This window comes from Rhizoctonia solani, chromosome 4 (assembly GCF_016906535.1).
Source record: "Rhizoctonia solani chromosome 4, complete sequence".
In the NCBI taxonomy this organism is placed as follows: domain Eukaryota; kingdom Fungi; phylum Basidiomycota; class Agaricomycetes; order Cantharellales; family Ceratobasidiaceae; genus Rhizoctonia; species Rhizoctonia solani.
The window spans coordinates 602,310-616,201 of NC_057373.1; the positions used below are offsets into that span (position 1 = coordinate 602,310).

General features: G+C 48.2%; 5 protein-coding genes across 5 annotated transcripts; 2 read left to right on the forward strand and 3 right to left on the reverse strand.

Annotated features, from left to right (window-relative positions):
• Nucleotides 1-66: 66 nt before the first annotated feature.
• On the forward strand, nucleotides 67-1,637 carry RhiXN_00164 (TPR-2 domain-containing protein; the record flags this gene model as incomplete). The annotated part of the gene is made up of 7 exons (XM_043319983.1): nucleotides 67-323; nucleotides 372-488; nucleotides 551-743; nucleotides 773-1,017; nucleotides 1,068-1,140; nucleotides 1,266-1,454; nucleotides 1,512-1,637. 7 exons carry the CDS (start codon nucleotides 67-69, stop codon nucleotides 1,635-1,637), a joined length of 1,200 nt encoding a protein of 399 aa, XP_043178995.1.
• Nucleotides 1,638-2,788: 1,151 nt separating this feature from the next.
• Nucleotides 2,789-5,659, reverse strand: RhiXN_00165 (glutaminase GtaA; the record flags this gene model as incomplete). Its single annotated transcript, XM_043319984.1, has 15 exons — nucleotides 2,789-2,876; nucleotides 2,926-3,040; nucleotides 3,100-3,208; nucleotides 3,247-3,339; nucleotides 3,393-3,467; nucleotides 3,516-3,601; nucleotides 3,819-4,066; nucleotides 4,123-4,316; nucleotides 4,368-4,447; nucleotides 4,498-4,708; nucleotides 4,762-4,925; nucleotides 4,986-5,094; nucleotides 5,156-5,233; nucleotides 5,282-5,386; nucleotides 5,543-5,659. 15 exons carry the CDS (start codon nucleotides 5,657-5,659, stop codon nucleotides 2,789-2,791), a joined length of 1,872 nt encoding a protein of 623 aa, XP_043178996.1.
• Nucleotides 5,660-6,840: 1,181 nt separating this feature from the next.
• RhiXN_00166 (RNA recognition motif protein) lies at nucleotides 6,841-9,304 on the reverse strand (the record flags this gene model as incomplete). Its single annotated transcript, XM_043319985.1, has 6 exons — nucleotides 6,841-8,316; nucleotides 8,370-8,688; nucleotides 8,738-8,750; nucleotides 8,809-8,962; nucleotides 9,022-9,183; nucleotides 9,239-9,304. 6 exons carry the CDS (start codon nucleotides 9,302-9,304, stop codon nucleotides 6,841-6,843), a joined length of 2,190 nt encoding a protein of 729 aa, XP_043178997.1.
• A 1,471-nt stretch (nucleotides 9,305-10,775) lies between these two features.
• Nucleotides 10,776-11,459, forward strand: RhiXN_00167 (metallothionein expression activator; the record flags this gene model as incomplete). Its single annotated transcript, XM_043319986.1, has 2 exons — nucleotides 10,776-10,811; nucleotides 10,866-11,459. The coding sequence occupies 2 exons, from the start codon at nucleotides 10,776-10,778 to the stop codon at nucleotides 11,457-11,459; spliced, it is 630 nt and encodes a 209-aa protein (XP_043178998.1).
• Nucleotides 11,460-12,345: 886 nt separating this feature from the next.
• On the reverse strand, nucleotides 12,346-13,320 carry RhiXN_00168 (uncharacterized protein; the record flags this gene model as incomplete). The annotated part of the gene is made up of 7 exons (XM_043319987.1): nucleotides 12,346-12,491; nucleotides 12,551-12,632; nucleotides 12,694-12,754; nucleotides 12,817-12,928; nucleotides 12,983-12,990; nucleotides 13,047-13,218; nucleotides 13,287-13,320. 7 exons carry the CDS (start codon nucleotides 13,318-13,320, stop codon nucleotides 12,346-12,348), a joined length of 615 nt encoding a protein of 204 aa, XP_043178999.1.
• Nucleotides 13,321-13,892: the final 572 nt, after the last annotated feature.

Consider the following 13,892-nt stretch of genomic DNA (forward strand, 5'->3'; position numbering starts at 1 on the left):
TCCTGAAATTCAGCATCACGTTAGGCTCCGAGTCTGTTTTGATTATTGTCAAATTTTGATCCTGTCATGACTTGTCTCGCTCGTTATGCACGCAGAGGTGGTCTGGGTGTTCTCTCTACAGTCGCTTCCAAGCCGTCTAGTCCTCAAGGTCTCTTTGTGCTTTCAAATACTTTGAGGAACGGCAGCAGTAATCTACATAAAACCAATACCAAACTGGGACAATCAACTCGGGGGTATTCTACTATTACAGAATCTGGAAGCCGTGTCTCCTGGGTCTTTACTGGTCTCATTCTACTAGGAGTCGGAGCAACGTCTTATGGGCTGTGAGTTTTGCCCCCCCCCTCCCTTTAACCAAAGCTAATGAACTATAGCTACGACTTTTACTCTACGTTCACAACGTGGCCCAAAGAGTTGAGAAGCGATCTCCGTTCTGCTGTTAAAGCCGACATGCAGGGGGACTACAAAATATCTGAAGCCTACTTTCGAAGGTTCGCACCAGTTTTGGACTATTAAAAAATTCGCTTACGTGCCCCCAGAGCTTTGGATAAAGCCCAGTCTTGACCCCAGAACAACTCGGCGGCCAATACCACCTTAAAATCAGTGGGATAGCCATCGCTCTCGCTGCGGTCCTAGAAAAACAGAACGATTTGAGAGGAGCCAATGAAGTTATACACGCGCATTTGCGGATATCCTTCGAGCTCCTCCTCCCCCTGCTCCTGCACCAGTTCTTTCAGGACCGGAACGTATGCGTGTGGTTAGCTTGTCTTTAAAGCTTGGAGAAATTGCTGCGAAATTCGGACAACTCGAAGAGGAAGAAAAATATCTCGTATTCGGCACCGAGGAGATCTTGCGCATGATGAAGGAGGCTTCTGGAGCATCGCCTTCCCCAGGAAACGAAAACGTAAACGAGGGAGGTCCGCAACAGGACTTGGTATTACCGAGTTGGGTATCCCATACCGATGCAGGAGCTGTTTTGGAGCGGCTGGCAGAGTTTTATTCTCGGACCGGGCGATCAGAGTAAGTCCAAGGCTCTTGTGATGGATAGTGGTTAGTAACTATTTTCAAAGCTATGCCGTGCCCTTGTACCTACAGGCCATATCCATCCTTCTACCGCCCCCAAAGTCCCGCTTCAAGCTCCTAGTATCTTAGATAGGTGCCGGGGTCAGTATAAGTCCTCAGTTCTCAACCCTCACGACCACGCACTAATCCATTCGACTAGGTGCGCTGCTAATGAATAACCTTGCCGAAATATTCGCATCACCTAGCCCTTCCCGAAAGGCCAACATCGAACAAGCGACAGCGTGGGCGAAAAAGGGATTAGCGGTGGCCCAGAAGGCTCGAGGCGAAATTACCCTAGTTCAAGCAAGAAGACGGACAGCTCACCTGATGATCCACTCACGACCTGCGAGTCTGTACTCGCTGTGCTCATGTATAATCTTGGAATGTTGAGCGAGGTGAGAATTTTGGCATGCGGTTTACCTGGAAAACACTTTTAATACTGTCAATAATAGAAAAAGGACGATGTTGCTGGAGCCAAGGTACTCTTTAAGCAAGCGCTCGATCAGTCAAAAATTGCCGGATTCGAGGAAGGGGAGATCGAGGCTCAAAAAGCCATTGCCCGAACAAGCAAGTCGTAGGATTGATCGACGTTAGAACTTCATATATGTAAACATTAATACTTAAGCCTTTTGGATGTCATAGACGTTGCCTAGACAGATTTTTTTAAAAAAGAGCCCAACGATGTTATTATTTACGAACTGAACATCGTCTTGGACACTTCCAATGATCAATTGCTCGAGCGGATTGATCCTTCTAGTACCATGTATTATTGATCCGGGAATCAACGTCTCGAAGATTATGAAAACAGAACCCAGGTAGCTAATGTGATCTACTGCTTTGTAGTGCACGTGCGCATATATGATGACCGGACTGTATGTAGGATATCAAGGACAATATATGCAATTAGCCACGTCACCTGCAGGCCTGGATTGCGGGTACTGTGTGCAACACTCAAGCTCATTTTACTTACCCTCGTATTCTCATCTCACATAATTCATTTTACTACTGCTATTTCTATTTTTCCGCTCCTTTTACGTCTTCCGCTCAATGTGCGAATTAAACCCGCGTCTCGGCGCCCCGACATTGATTTAGCCCCTCCCTTAACTTATTGATCTCTAATGTCAGTTACTCGGATTGTGTGTTCTTCTCGGCCGCAGCAACCCTCCGCTACACGCTTCTATTTCTGCAAATCAAGGAGCTGTTATAGTTGAATGACGAATAAATACAGCACATTTCATGCACCCAGAGCATCGAGAATAACAGAGCCAGAGAGAGGAGATACAGACTGAGAGAAACGCATATATAGACCATTTGAGTCTGCATATGGGGTAGCTTTAACCTAACAACCCCGAGTGCTGGTGCATTGCGACAGTAGCCTATCAGAGCACGTGTAAGACAAGCCGTACAGAGCACAGGAGATATACGATATGTGGGAATAAAGGACCAGACTTACTGGTACCTGGCCGAGAACTTGCTGCTCCCAGCTTCTTTGCTCATCTACACATGGGACTTCCGTTCAACCAATCTTCCACCCCTCGGAGTTCAGGGAATATCACTCACTTATCAGCGACGTAGCGGCGCTATCTTGTTTGTTGCTTCCAAGAGTATTAACAGAATCAGGAAGGTTGTTGCCGAAGCTTGTCGAGCCCACCAGAGCACCACTTTAGAGAATATGTCAATTCATAATCGTTCTTTCACATGTACAGGTAAACCGGCAGTAAACCGCTATTTACTTTGGAAGCACAAGTAATGCAAAGTGACCACCGGCAACAGGACGAGCACGGAACCCGACAACGGTACCCCAGATCGCATCGTACCTATTCACGTGTGTTAGTAGCTATTGCCAGCGTAAAGGTATGTGCCTACCAATCGGAGAACGGTGCATTATTCTTGCCGTTTGCAAGATAGTCCCTCAAGCGGGCGATGAACATGTCGCGAGTTCCCTTGTCAGTAACGGTTCCCGCAGTGTAAATCTCCCAATCTATTTGCGTACATGAATGTTGATACTGTGTTTATCGGGAAGTAGCAGATGAAACGTACCTGACTTGGTGTACGGATGACGGCTATCGAGGGCAACTCCATATTGAGCACCCATTTCACCATACCAACCGGTTTGCATATCATACACACTCTTAGGGAACAAATTGAACTGAAGGAGCTTGTCAGAATAGAGGTTGTATGCTAAACCCAGGAGCTAGCGTTTCCGTAGTTGAGAGTCAAGTGTCCCTCGTTGGAATGAGCAAACTTCTGCCACTGAGGAACGTAGGATGCGGCAATGTCCTACTCGAGCATGGTTAAAGCTTGCATGATCACCAAAGCTCTTGGAATTATACCTTGTATTTCTTGGCGTCGTCGGATTTTCCAAGAACGTTGGCAATCTCACCCATCGCCTGAATGCCGATGATGCCCTATCAAAGGGTTAGTAAAACGTTTCCAAAGTGTTCTTTCCCATTTACTTTGATGGCCAGATTAGTTTGATTAACGAGGTGACCCGCAAAATCGTCCGTCGATAATCTGTAAACAAGGTTTTGACTAAGACATTCTATTCGAGTTGTCAGGACATACTGTTCAGCGGGAATCAAAGAATCTTCAACCAGGAACTGTGTCCACTGTGCGAGGAGGTTGTAGTTATTTGAAATAAGTGAGTTGTCCTTCGTTGCGCGAGTGTATGATAGGCCATGATCAACATGTTACCGGATTCTGGACTCCAGGTATTAGACTTTCTGAAAGCCGGGCCGATAAAGCATATCAGCACTCACCCTCGACAGGCATGGGTTCATCACCACCATCGTTGTGTCCAGTCGCGTTGGGATAATGCGCGCCGAGATCGTGGATGCTCCACTTGTTGGGGTATTGGCCAGTTTGTTGGTATTGGAAAAGAGGCTCAAGGAGGCGCCGGCCAAAATCTGGGTTAAGATACAAGTACGCAGGCCATGCAGGGAAAATCACATCAACGGTATTCATGTTTCCGTTGGAAGAAATTTCCTTCATAAAGATCTTGACATCACTATCCAGAGAGTGCTGTGAGTCAAACGTTATACCAATCTCCACGGGTGTATTTACCTGGTATTGTAAGATCCACTGGACGTCTTACTAAGGGTGATTTCAACCGCAGCAAAGGCTTGGCGCGTAGACAACTGGACAATAGAAGTGTAATCGGCATGGATAGGAGTTGCATCGTTGAAAATCTTGGTGTCAAGTGCGGAGGCAGCGGTCAGGGAGTGTTGGTACTCGCTATCGGATAGGAATGCCGAGAGCTACAGCAAAAATCATTAGATACATTTTGTATGCGTATCCAATAGACTCACAGCATCGTTGGCATTCGCATACTTGCTAAGCCAATATGGGTGCCTCTCCTGTTGCTGATTTCCAGCAATGATATATTGAACTAGGAATCGGGTGAGGTGAAGCAGGATGATGAGAGAACTCGGAACTGACCCAAAGGATCGCGGACATGACCAACAGCGAAGACAACGGGATTCTTGGTAGAATCGGTGATAGATCCAATGTCCCGCGCAAAAGCAAACACAGGCCAGCGATCGTTGATAGCGCGGAACTGCGTGTCTTGCGAGTTGTCCAGTACACCCTTTGTAACAAAGGCCGTGCGCAATGTGCGGTCCTCTCCAGTTGCGTATGTGAGGTTGCCGACCTATCCATGATCATCAGAAGGCCAATCATCCTATATTTGGGTTAGGTACGTACCTGATTGGTCGCATAATAAGCAGTTCCATACTGGGTATGGTCGTTGATTTCCGCATAACGGACGGGGTTCTGAAGTGATACCTGATGGATGATAGGATTGCCGTTGCCGGTGAGCTTGCTGGTCGACCATTTGACTGGTAGTCCGTTATCCCCAGAGGTCCATTCTGACAGCACATCGTTACGTTAATACGGCGCTGGGCGAATGAAAAGTTGGCTTGGCACACCTGCTGAAATATCCGTATAATACTGAACTGAGTGAGATGCGCCGTCGGTCGACTTGGCACTCAAGGTCATGTAACTGAACGGGAGTGATTGTCGGAGATAATCGGTAGGCTAAATGCATGGAATGTGTCAATAATTTCGGATCAAAGCTTAAGCCAGCAAACAGACTTACTTCGACTGGAGACAAGAACTGAACAGTAAGGTCAACTGGCCCAGCGGCGAGTACAAATGTAGATTTGGTAGCAGTGAACTGAATTAAAATGAATGTGTGTAACAAGGCAGTGGTCTGAAAACATACCTGCATCTTCTTTTGAGTAGCTAGGGTCGCACCAGCAACATTGGGTGCACCAAGGAAAGTATAGACTTTGCCGTCAACTCGAATGTATCCGGCCCACCCAAGGGTCTAAGTTGACAGTAATACAAGTGTCATGAGAGTTTCTCCAAAGGATTAGTGTAGATACTATGCATACCGAGCCAGTCCAGAAAGTCGGCCATTGGCCATTCAAACGCCCGCCACTGTTACCACCTTGTAACCAAGCAGACAAATAGGGGAGCGCACAGCAAGTGGGATAGCAGGGGGGTTGAAAGGAGTTGATTGCCAGTCAGGTGTATTCTGAGCACTAGAAACGCCGAACAGGCTTATGGCCGTAATGGCCAACGTTGAAAAGACACGCATTGTAAGAGATAGCGAGAGCGGATACTATGTTATAGAACTTCGTCGGCTTATATAGGCGGAAAGACTGGGCAAATGGTTTTCACGTTAGTCAAACCGAATGTGTACATCTAATGGAAGATAGGCAGTCACATGGATGGCGCGGAAATATCACGCGCCGACCTATAGGCGAAAGGCTTCGCAAAGAGAAGCCGATATGAGGTGAGAAATGTAGGAAGGTCAAGTGAGAGGGAAACAGTGGGTCATTGAGCGGATGAGTTTAAGAATGAGGTAGAGTTGAGTCCCACAGCTGTATTGAATATCCAAATGGGCATGACTGGGCATCTCGGACGGCAACCTCGGCCTTCCTGATGGCATTGGTAATGATCTTCGGTCGTTTTCCTATAGTATTGTCTCGCTAATTTACTTCCTTATAGTTTATGTATACGATCTATTGCTAGGCTAAATGTTCACGTGTTCTTCGATGTCGGGGTCACTCTTCTAGAATAGACAGAATCAATGGTGTCTGGCGATCGCTAAAAGAGGAATTACTCGAGTTCATGCATGCGATGGTTCTAGTTACTCTTGAAAGATTTAGAATGGCTCACGCGGGTGACTGCAAGCATCACGCGACTGATACATCTAATCACCTAACACAGGCTGGCTAGCCTTTCCCAGTTCCCACGTAACTGTTGTCCAAGTGTTCAAGCCCTTAAAAAAAGTGGCTGAAACCCAAGGCTCAAGTCGATTGTAAAGCATCCGTCCTACTCACTACCAGAGCACAGCCGACCACTGCCTGTCTGGAAAGTTATCTCCTCTATTTCATTGGAGTTGTGAGACGGGCTCGAATCCCTCTAATTGATTTGATTGAAACAAACGATGTTTCAAACTTGCAGCCTTGGCGCACACTTAACCCAAGGCTCGATGTATGAAATTTGAATCAGACATGGTACGCAGCCCCTCATCGACGTCATTCGCGTCCGCTTAAATCATTGATCAAGTTACCTAGTTAGCACCGATCGCAAGGCAATACCATGTATATGCGTCTCTGCCCAAGCAAGCCACGCAAAAAATCATGATATCAAGGCAAGAAGTGCATTCAAACGATACAGCGGTAAGGTCACAAAGATATAAAACCCTTGACAATCATCAAACCAGAATCGAACCAAAAAAGAACCAATCCAGCAACCACAGCAAAAAAGAAATTATATCACATCATGGGACGGGGGCTTGTATTCCAGCACGTACTCTCGAGGTGGTGGCGTTCCAGCTTGCGCGTCTGTCACCACTCCCACAGGACCAAATCCTGGCTCGTCGTTCAAGTTGTTGCGCAACACACTCGAGACCCGAGTGGTACCAAGGCCTAATCCGAGCACAGTGCCGGTTTCCTCATCGGGAGTAATGGCCAATGCTGATTCGGTGGATCCCGTAACATCAATCTTTGCGACTTCAGGTAAACTCGATCGAGCGGGTCCCATAGACGGTCGTCGAGGCACATCTCCAACAATAGGGTCACTCTCGTCCAGTTTGACATCGCGCAACTGAAGAGCAAGTCCATCTCCTACATCGAATGAAGTCGTAATGCCCCCAGTAGGTGCTCCGTCAAGGCCGATCTGTGGAGTCTCGGAATGTGCGATCGAGCCACCCTCTTGCTCCTTTTCTTTGTTGCCTTCTCCGGGTGGTACGCTGATGAAGTACCCCGTATCATGTGGTGGAGGGAAGTAGCCGGAATGCGTGGTGGAAGGCGCATGATGCATCCCAAAGGCACCTGGTCCATTACTGAACAAACTGGAAGGTGCATTGGGTAATCGTGGAGGGGCCCCTGGCGCAGGATTGAGATATGGATTAGGCGCCGATGGTACAAATGGCGGGCTATGGAGTTGGGGACTAAAAGGTCCTAGTCCAGGTGAGAGGAAATGCGGGTGCAAAGGAGGTGTCGCAACCGCTTGTGGATTGAAGTTGAATCCAGGCATTGAAGGTGTCATCGGCGGCAAGCCACCAGCGCGGGTCAGCAATGGCGAAAGGGCACTAGCTGGTGGAAATTGTGTGACCCCGACAGGAGGTAGAGTAATCGGACCAGGGTGGGGATGAGGGTTCAAATTTTGAGACATGTGCGGAGATCCGGGGCCATATCCTGGAGATCCAGGATCTGAGGGCGGGAGCCCCGCACTGTCGAGAACATTTCTTCCTCCAGGGGGCGGAGACAAAGCAGCGCGTTCATAGGCATTCATGAGAGCATGCATCTGGGTGGCAGAAGGGTATTGTTCAAATGGAGATGCCGGTTGGGAGCGTGGAGGGAATAGCATATACTCGGGGGTTTGAGGCATCGCAAGGTGCATACTCCCACTTTGATGGTTTGATGGCGGCACGTTTTCGGTTTGCAAGGGCGGCACCATGATACCAAGAGGACCAGAAACAACAGCGTGCATGGAAGTTGGCGAAAGAGTTCCGGATTGATTCGTAGGAGAGTACCGATCATAATGAACCTTTAGGATGCGACCATTATAGTCATATCCGTTGAACATGGTTACTGCTCGGGCAGCATCCGATTCTTTTGCGTATACGACGGTACCAAAACCTCGTGAGCGACCGTCAGGTCCCAGCGCCACATCCGCACGCAAAATTTGGCCCGCCGCACGAAACAAGTCCTTGAGATCTTGCCATTGGCATTGAAACGGCAGCTATGTTATGACAAGTTAGCATAATTTTTGGCCGAAGTTAAGGCACTACGAACATTTCCTATGAACAACTGTCGATTGGAGGCACCTCCTTGAAACGCTGTGTTGGACCAATTCGAGGGGCTTGGCCCGAATGGAGAAGGTGCAAAAATTCCAGGAGAATGGGCTGGTGCATCTTGGCCAAGTGCTGCACTCATCGGCCTCGAGAGCGGGTCAAGCGCATGACCTGGCTGAGGAACTGCCAGAGGAACCATTGGATTGGTAACCGGGACAGTGGACACGCCTCCAGAAGGATTCCCGTGATTCAATCCCATGTCAAGTTCTGGCGGAAGACGATCGGGTCTGACCTCGAGTGTTCGATTTTGCCAAACATACCTGCAAAAGCTTTAATCATGTCACCAATCCAAGTGAATCAGGGGCTTACCCGTTGTACATGTCTGGTGCGACCAGTAAAATGTTACATTTCGGATCCAAATACCTTTCAAGAACACTCACCAGTTGCCTTTCCAGCATCCTCCGCAGTTGCCAGCAGCACAGTCCCATAGCCCCTGCTCCGGTTATCAGGACCAAGACTAACATCTGCCCGAAGCACAGTTCCCGCTTTACGGAAAAGATCCTTGAGGTCTTGCCATCGTACACGATAGGGTAGCTGGGTGAAAGCAGAGAGTTCAGAGTATGGAAATATTTCCAATTGGAAGGATTGCGTACGTTACCAACGAATAACTGAGTGCGAGTATCCTTTCCAGGAGGGGGGCCGGCACCTGCGGATGCAGTCGCACGTTGGATCACGTCTTCGATCGTGTCGTCATCAAGTTTTGCAGGGGGTGTTTGCGCAGAGGCCGACTTGGGTGTTGCAGAGCGGCCAGTCGGCTTGGATTTGAAACAAGTCAATTTTCGGGCAAAATGTCAGGACATTGACACGTACCAATCCAACAAGTTTAGACGGAGTGGCTGAGGATGCCCTTCCTTGCTCCACGGTAGGCGATGCCATGTAACTGCGGAATCAGATGTGTGGATATGCTGTGCGACTGCACTCTCGAGCTTGCGGGTACAGTCTGTGGCGGATCGTGTATTGGGTAAGCTATCAGGAGACAAAAGATGGACAAGATAAACTCACGCGAATTGTGTTTTAAATGTCAGTGCACAGAATGCTAGCGTGCGAGTCCAGAACACGGCGATGATTAAAACAAGTCTTAATATGAGCCGCCAACCCCCTTTACCCAAGAGAATGACCAGTTGAGCCCAAAAGAAACCAAAGGAGAATAACTGGGATATACGGGAGTGAGAGGTTGAGAGTAAGTCCTATCTAATTAGAGTTTGCCGCCATATAAACCCGGAACCTTCCCACGTGTTTCCGAGGGTGGCGTTTCTTCGTGACGCCCGTTACATCACGAAGGCAACCACCACATGAGCTTGAGCGCTATTCCAGTCAACTCAGGCGATTCAGCTGGTCAATCGCGAGTTGGCCCGTGCGATATGTCAATCCACTTGTTCGGCTGATATCGGAGGCACATATGACACTCCTGTGCTGATTGTGAGAACCACAAGTGCATATATATCCTCAAACGCCGGTCGTGAGGGATTCAGCCTGGTTAGCCTCGAATACTTTACTCACCAGTTATTATTGGGTGCAGAAAATCAACGAGCGATACACTTCAGAGCTGTTTCAATTGAAATTAATGGCTCGGGTACAAGCAATAGGTATAAATGAGATGCTATACTGACATTTCGATGGAAAAGGTGTGGTTTTAATTTATTGTATTTGAGTGTTTGAAGTTATAAATTTCGCTTCCGCTCCTATCAACTCTGGTATGACGATGACGTCACCAGCTCATTTGAGTTGCATGAACTGTCCAACGTCGAGGACTTGAACCAGCCACGCCGGCGGCATGCATGCACCCGTTTGATCGGAACTATCTTTCATCCAAACGATATCAATGCGCCAAATTGACAACCAAAGCTGATTTAATTTCGGCTGATTGCACCTTAACTATTTGGCCAGCTGCATATGACCCGTGTAGCTTATATGTACTTCTTTATGACCAATCTTTCAGTCGTTCGTAAAGCTTTCCAGATAGTAATACCCCTTAGGAGCTCGGCATTGATTAGTGAGGGGGTGAGAAGTGTCTTACACCCCTTTCAATCCCTAAACCGTTCCGCCACCAGGTATATAATTTGACTGCTAGGTTTCTAAATTGTTCGCTGTTCACTCGATTTTGACCTACTGGGTTTTTATGTCTTCCTCTGTCAAAATTCCTCTCAGCTACGTTCGTTCTACTAATCAAGGACCATCTATCAGCGAGCGCCGACGACCCAGTTTTTCACTGCATCTTGATATTAACTTGACACGCTCGTTTTGCGCTACTTACTCCCAATCTACAACACCAGTGCTTTCGCCAAACTCATTGGACCACTCATCTCCACTCATTACGTTACCCCCTAGCCCTATTACACCGGCGGGTATGACTAACCAGCGACCACTGAGCCTCGCGGAAAATGTGAGTTGAAATTCCGAAAATTAAGTCCATGTATTCGCTTACCCGTTCTCCCAGGCCCCTGTATTCGATTTCTTGGCTTGGTCAAACCCCAATGCCCTCTCCGCCACGTCGCTTGATTTCTCACACCCAAGCGCTGAACTTGAACACTATTCATTTCAATCGTACAGTCACAAGGAGCACCACGTTTCGTTGGAATATAGCCGAACGAGCTCCACCCTGAATTTATCCGAACAAAACATCATCGGCGGGCAAAATTATATCACCACTGTGCCACAAACAGGGGCCGATATCGAGCAGCGATTGTCAACCTGTGTTGGAGATGATGGTTCTGTAAGGGTCGCACCTCGCACACTTTGTGTACCCGGTCCTCGATCAAGTAGTCCACGTGACGAACGTGTTGCTCCCGGTTCTATCGTAAAGCACGAGCAATCCCCATTGAATCGTGCAGTGTCGGCTGGTTCCTTGGGAGCGACTGTGGCTCATTATCGGCAACTGTCAGCTCGCGAGACGAGGGAGATGAAACTTGGACAACGTCGCCGCTACTACAAATGCCTTATGGACAAGTGTGATCGACTCTTTAGCCGAAAGAGCAATGTAGAGAATCATATTCGACCCATCTGGACGATAAGCCATTCATCTGTTCGCTAAGCACGTGGTAAGCCACTCCCATGACATTTTTCTTTGACGTTTCGGCTCGGTTTCTGACCATGTACATATGCGTAGCAAGGCCGCATTTGTGCGTAAGGGGGATCTTCTGCGCCATGAAGAAATCCATAGGCCCAGTAGGGTTCATGCATGTATATGGTATGTCTTCTCTTCATCAATGTAATTCGTACACCGGCGGTAAAAGCTTATCGTGATCCAATACCTGCCAGTGGGCAAACGTTTTCTAGGAGTGATGCACTGACTAAACATATCAGGAAGGGGACATGTGGCCCGGACGGACGTCCTGTCCTTTCACAACAGCCTCCACTTTCATAGCTACTAGCGTGGGATATACAGGCCCCGCTGCGGTAGTTTCGTGCCTTGGTTTGTGGACGTGTTGCTAAAAATTCCTGCACGCGCGCGCGCGTATGCGGCAATGCCGCGCATAATTCTGTACTATACCTCATAGGTTGAAAAGGGGGCGTAATGTTATTAGCGTGCTTTGGGTTTTCAGCCTCTTAACCGTATACTTGGAAGAATTGCACGGACGACCCTAATTTTTCAGTCGATTAAGTCGGCTATTGGCGTCGGCAGAAAGCGGAGTGAATACAGACCCCGATGGCCACTCTCAAGTACTCAAGTATGGTAACCCAGATTGTCTCTTCACTGATTTGAATACCGCTTAAAGCTTGTACTGGAACAGGATAGAGTTATTCATTCAATTTCAACAGTCTATAGCTCCAAGAGCACAATATAACCATACAGCGCAGACAGAACTCGATAGCAACTTTATACGAAACCAATATGATCAGTCAATGAACCTGAAATACGGCGCATGTATTCATATAACCGAATGGGGGGGCACAGTGATGACCCTTAGGCTCAGCTTTCAAGGGCCGAAAGGCAACCCCCTCCTGGAAGTGCGAAGCTGCAGCGAGAAATGATGCACATATTCAGGTCCGCGTTGCAGCGTTCGGGCTCCACGCTCCGGGTTGTAAACGTTGAACAACGCGCAAACACGAATACGGAATTGTGCTAAAGGTTCACGTCAGTTGAGGGGGATCGATTTTGAGATCGGTGAAATATTTCGCTACCTCGTCCACCTGTCCACGGGAAAAGAGTGTCGGGTATGACAATGCGGAAGCGACAAACAGCAATGCAAGCGTTTGGATTCCGCTACGGGTATATCATTGGCCGATTAGACATGTATTGGCAAACCAAGTCGCGGCGCACTAACCTCTGGAGCCTCAAACAAGATGTATTGATTGATTCGGGATGAACTCGAGGTAGACACTTCACTGTGGGCAAGCGTTCACAGATGAGTATCGATACGGAGAGAGCCGTGCCCTCGATGACTTACTTGACGGAACAAGTTGGATCGCTAGACTGGAATGTGATTTCAAATGAGTCTAGGTGCATCAGAGCAGCTGGCTGCGAAATAGCATGGAGTTCTGCTGTGCCGTCAAAATAGCCTACAGAACGATTAGCAAATTTCTATGGATGTGATTTCGTCTGATTCGACTTACGGGTGACACTATTGACAGGTGGCTCGTTAATGTGGTGAATTGGCGATGGAATGGATCTACATACCTTGCACCGGGGAAAACATCCCAAATATCTGCATGTGATTCCATGGCCACCGTCAAGCGACCCGTACGCATGAAGGAATAAAAGTCAAAGGGGACGGTGTGGTCCATTACGAGTGCCTCGAAAGAGCTACTGTTTGAGGGAGTTGGAGTTTGGGAGTGAGGAGGCAGTAGAGCTGCACAGTAAGCGAAGAGTGTGTCAGTAAGTGATGAGCTGATATCTAACTAGCACGTCTGAGCCCACCCTTTTGTACCTCGGGTCGGTTTGCTTGATTCATAGCTGAGAGAGAGACCCTTGTATCGTATAAACTGTAGGGCACTAGCTATGGCGGTGTAAGCAACTTGGTACAGGCTGTCGGTTGATAATACGCGCGTTACAGCCGGAGAATTTGTTAACAATCGTCTTCAGTCGTCGCGGTCAAGTTTAAAGCCAAACACAAGAGTGTTATAAGTCCAAAACAATGCCGTGCGCCGTGGAAAAGCGCGCTTGTCGAAAAGTGCATATTGGGGCTCCAGGAAATAGGATACCTGAATCGATGTAAACACCTCAGGAGTGTTTCCAATATTCAGCCATGACGAATAGCTAGGCCCTGTTCAATCGGTTGCCCCGGCGTTGTGGCGCCCAGTCTAGGGAAGTTGTGAATCCCAAAATGGTCCCGAGATTACATATTACTTTTTTGGTCAAGGAAGGTCCTTGTACTTACAGCCTCGGCCTATTTGCTGACACTACTGTGCAAAATCAGCAACCGACTGACGGAATCCATAGGGATGTAGATGTGCCACTCCTTGGTCTTCCCCATCAAAACTCGCACACGGTAGTATCACTGACGCCACGTTTAGGCATGCATCC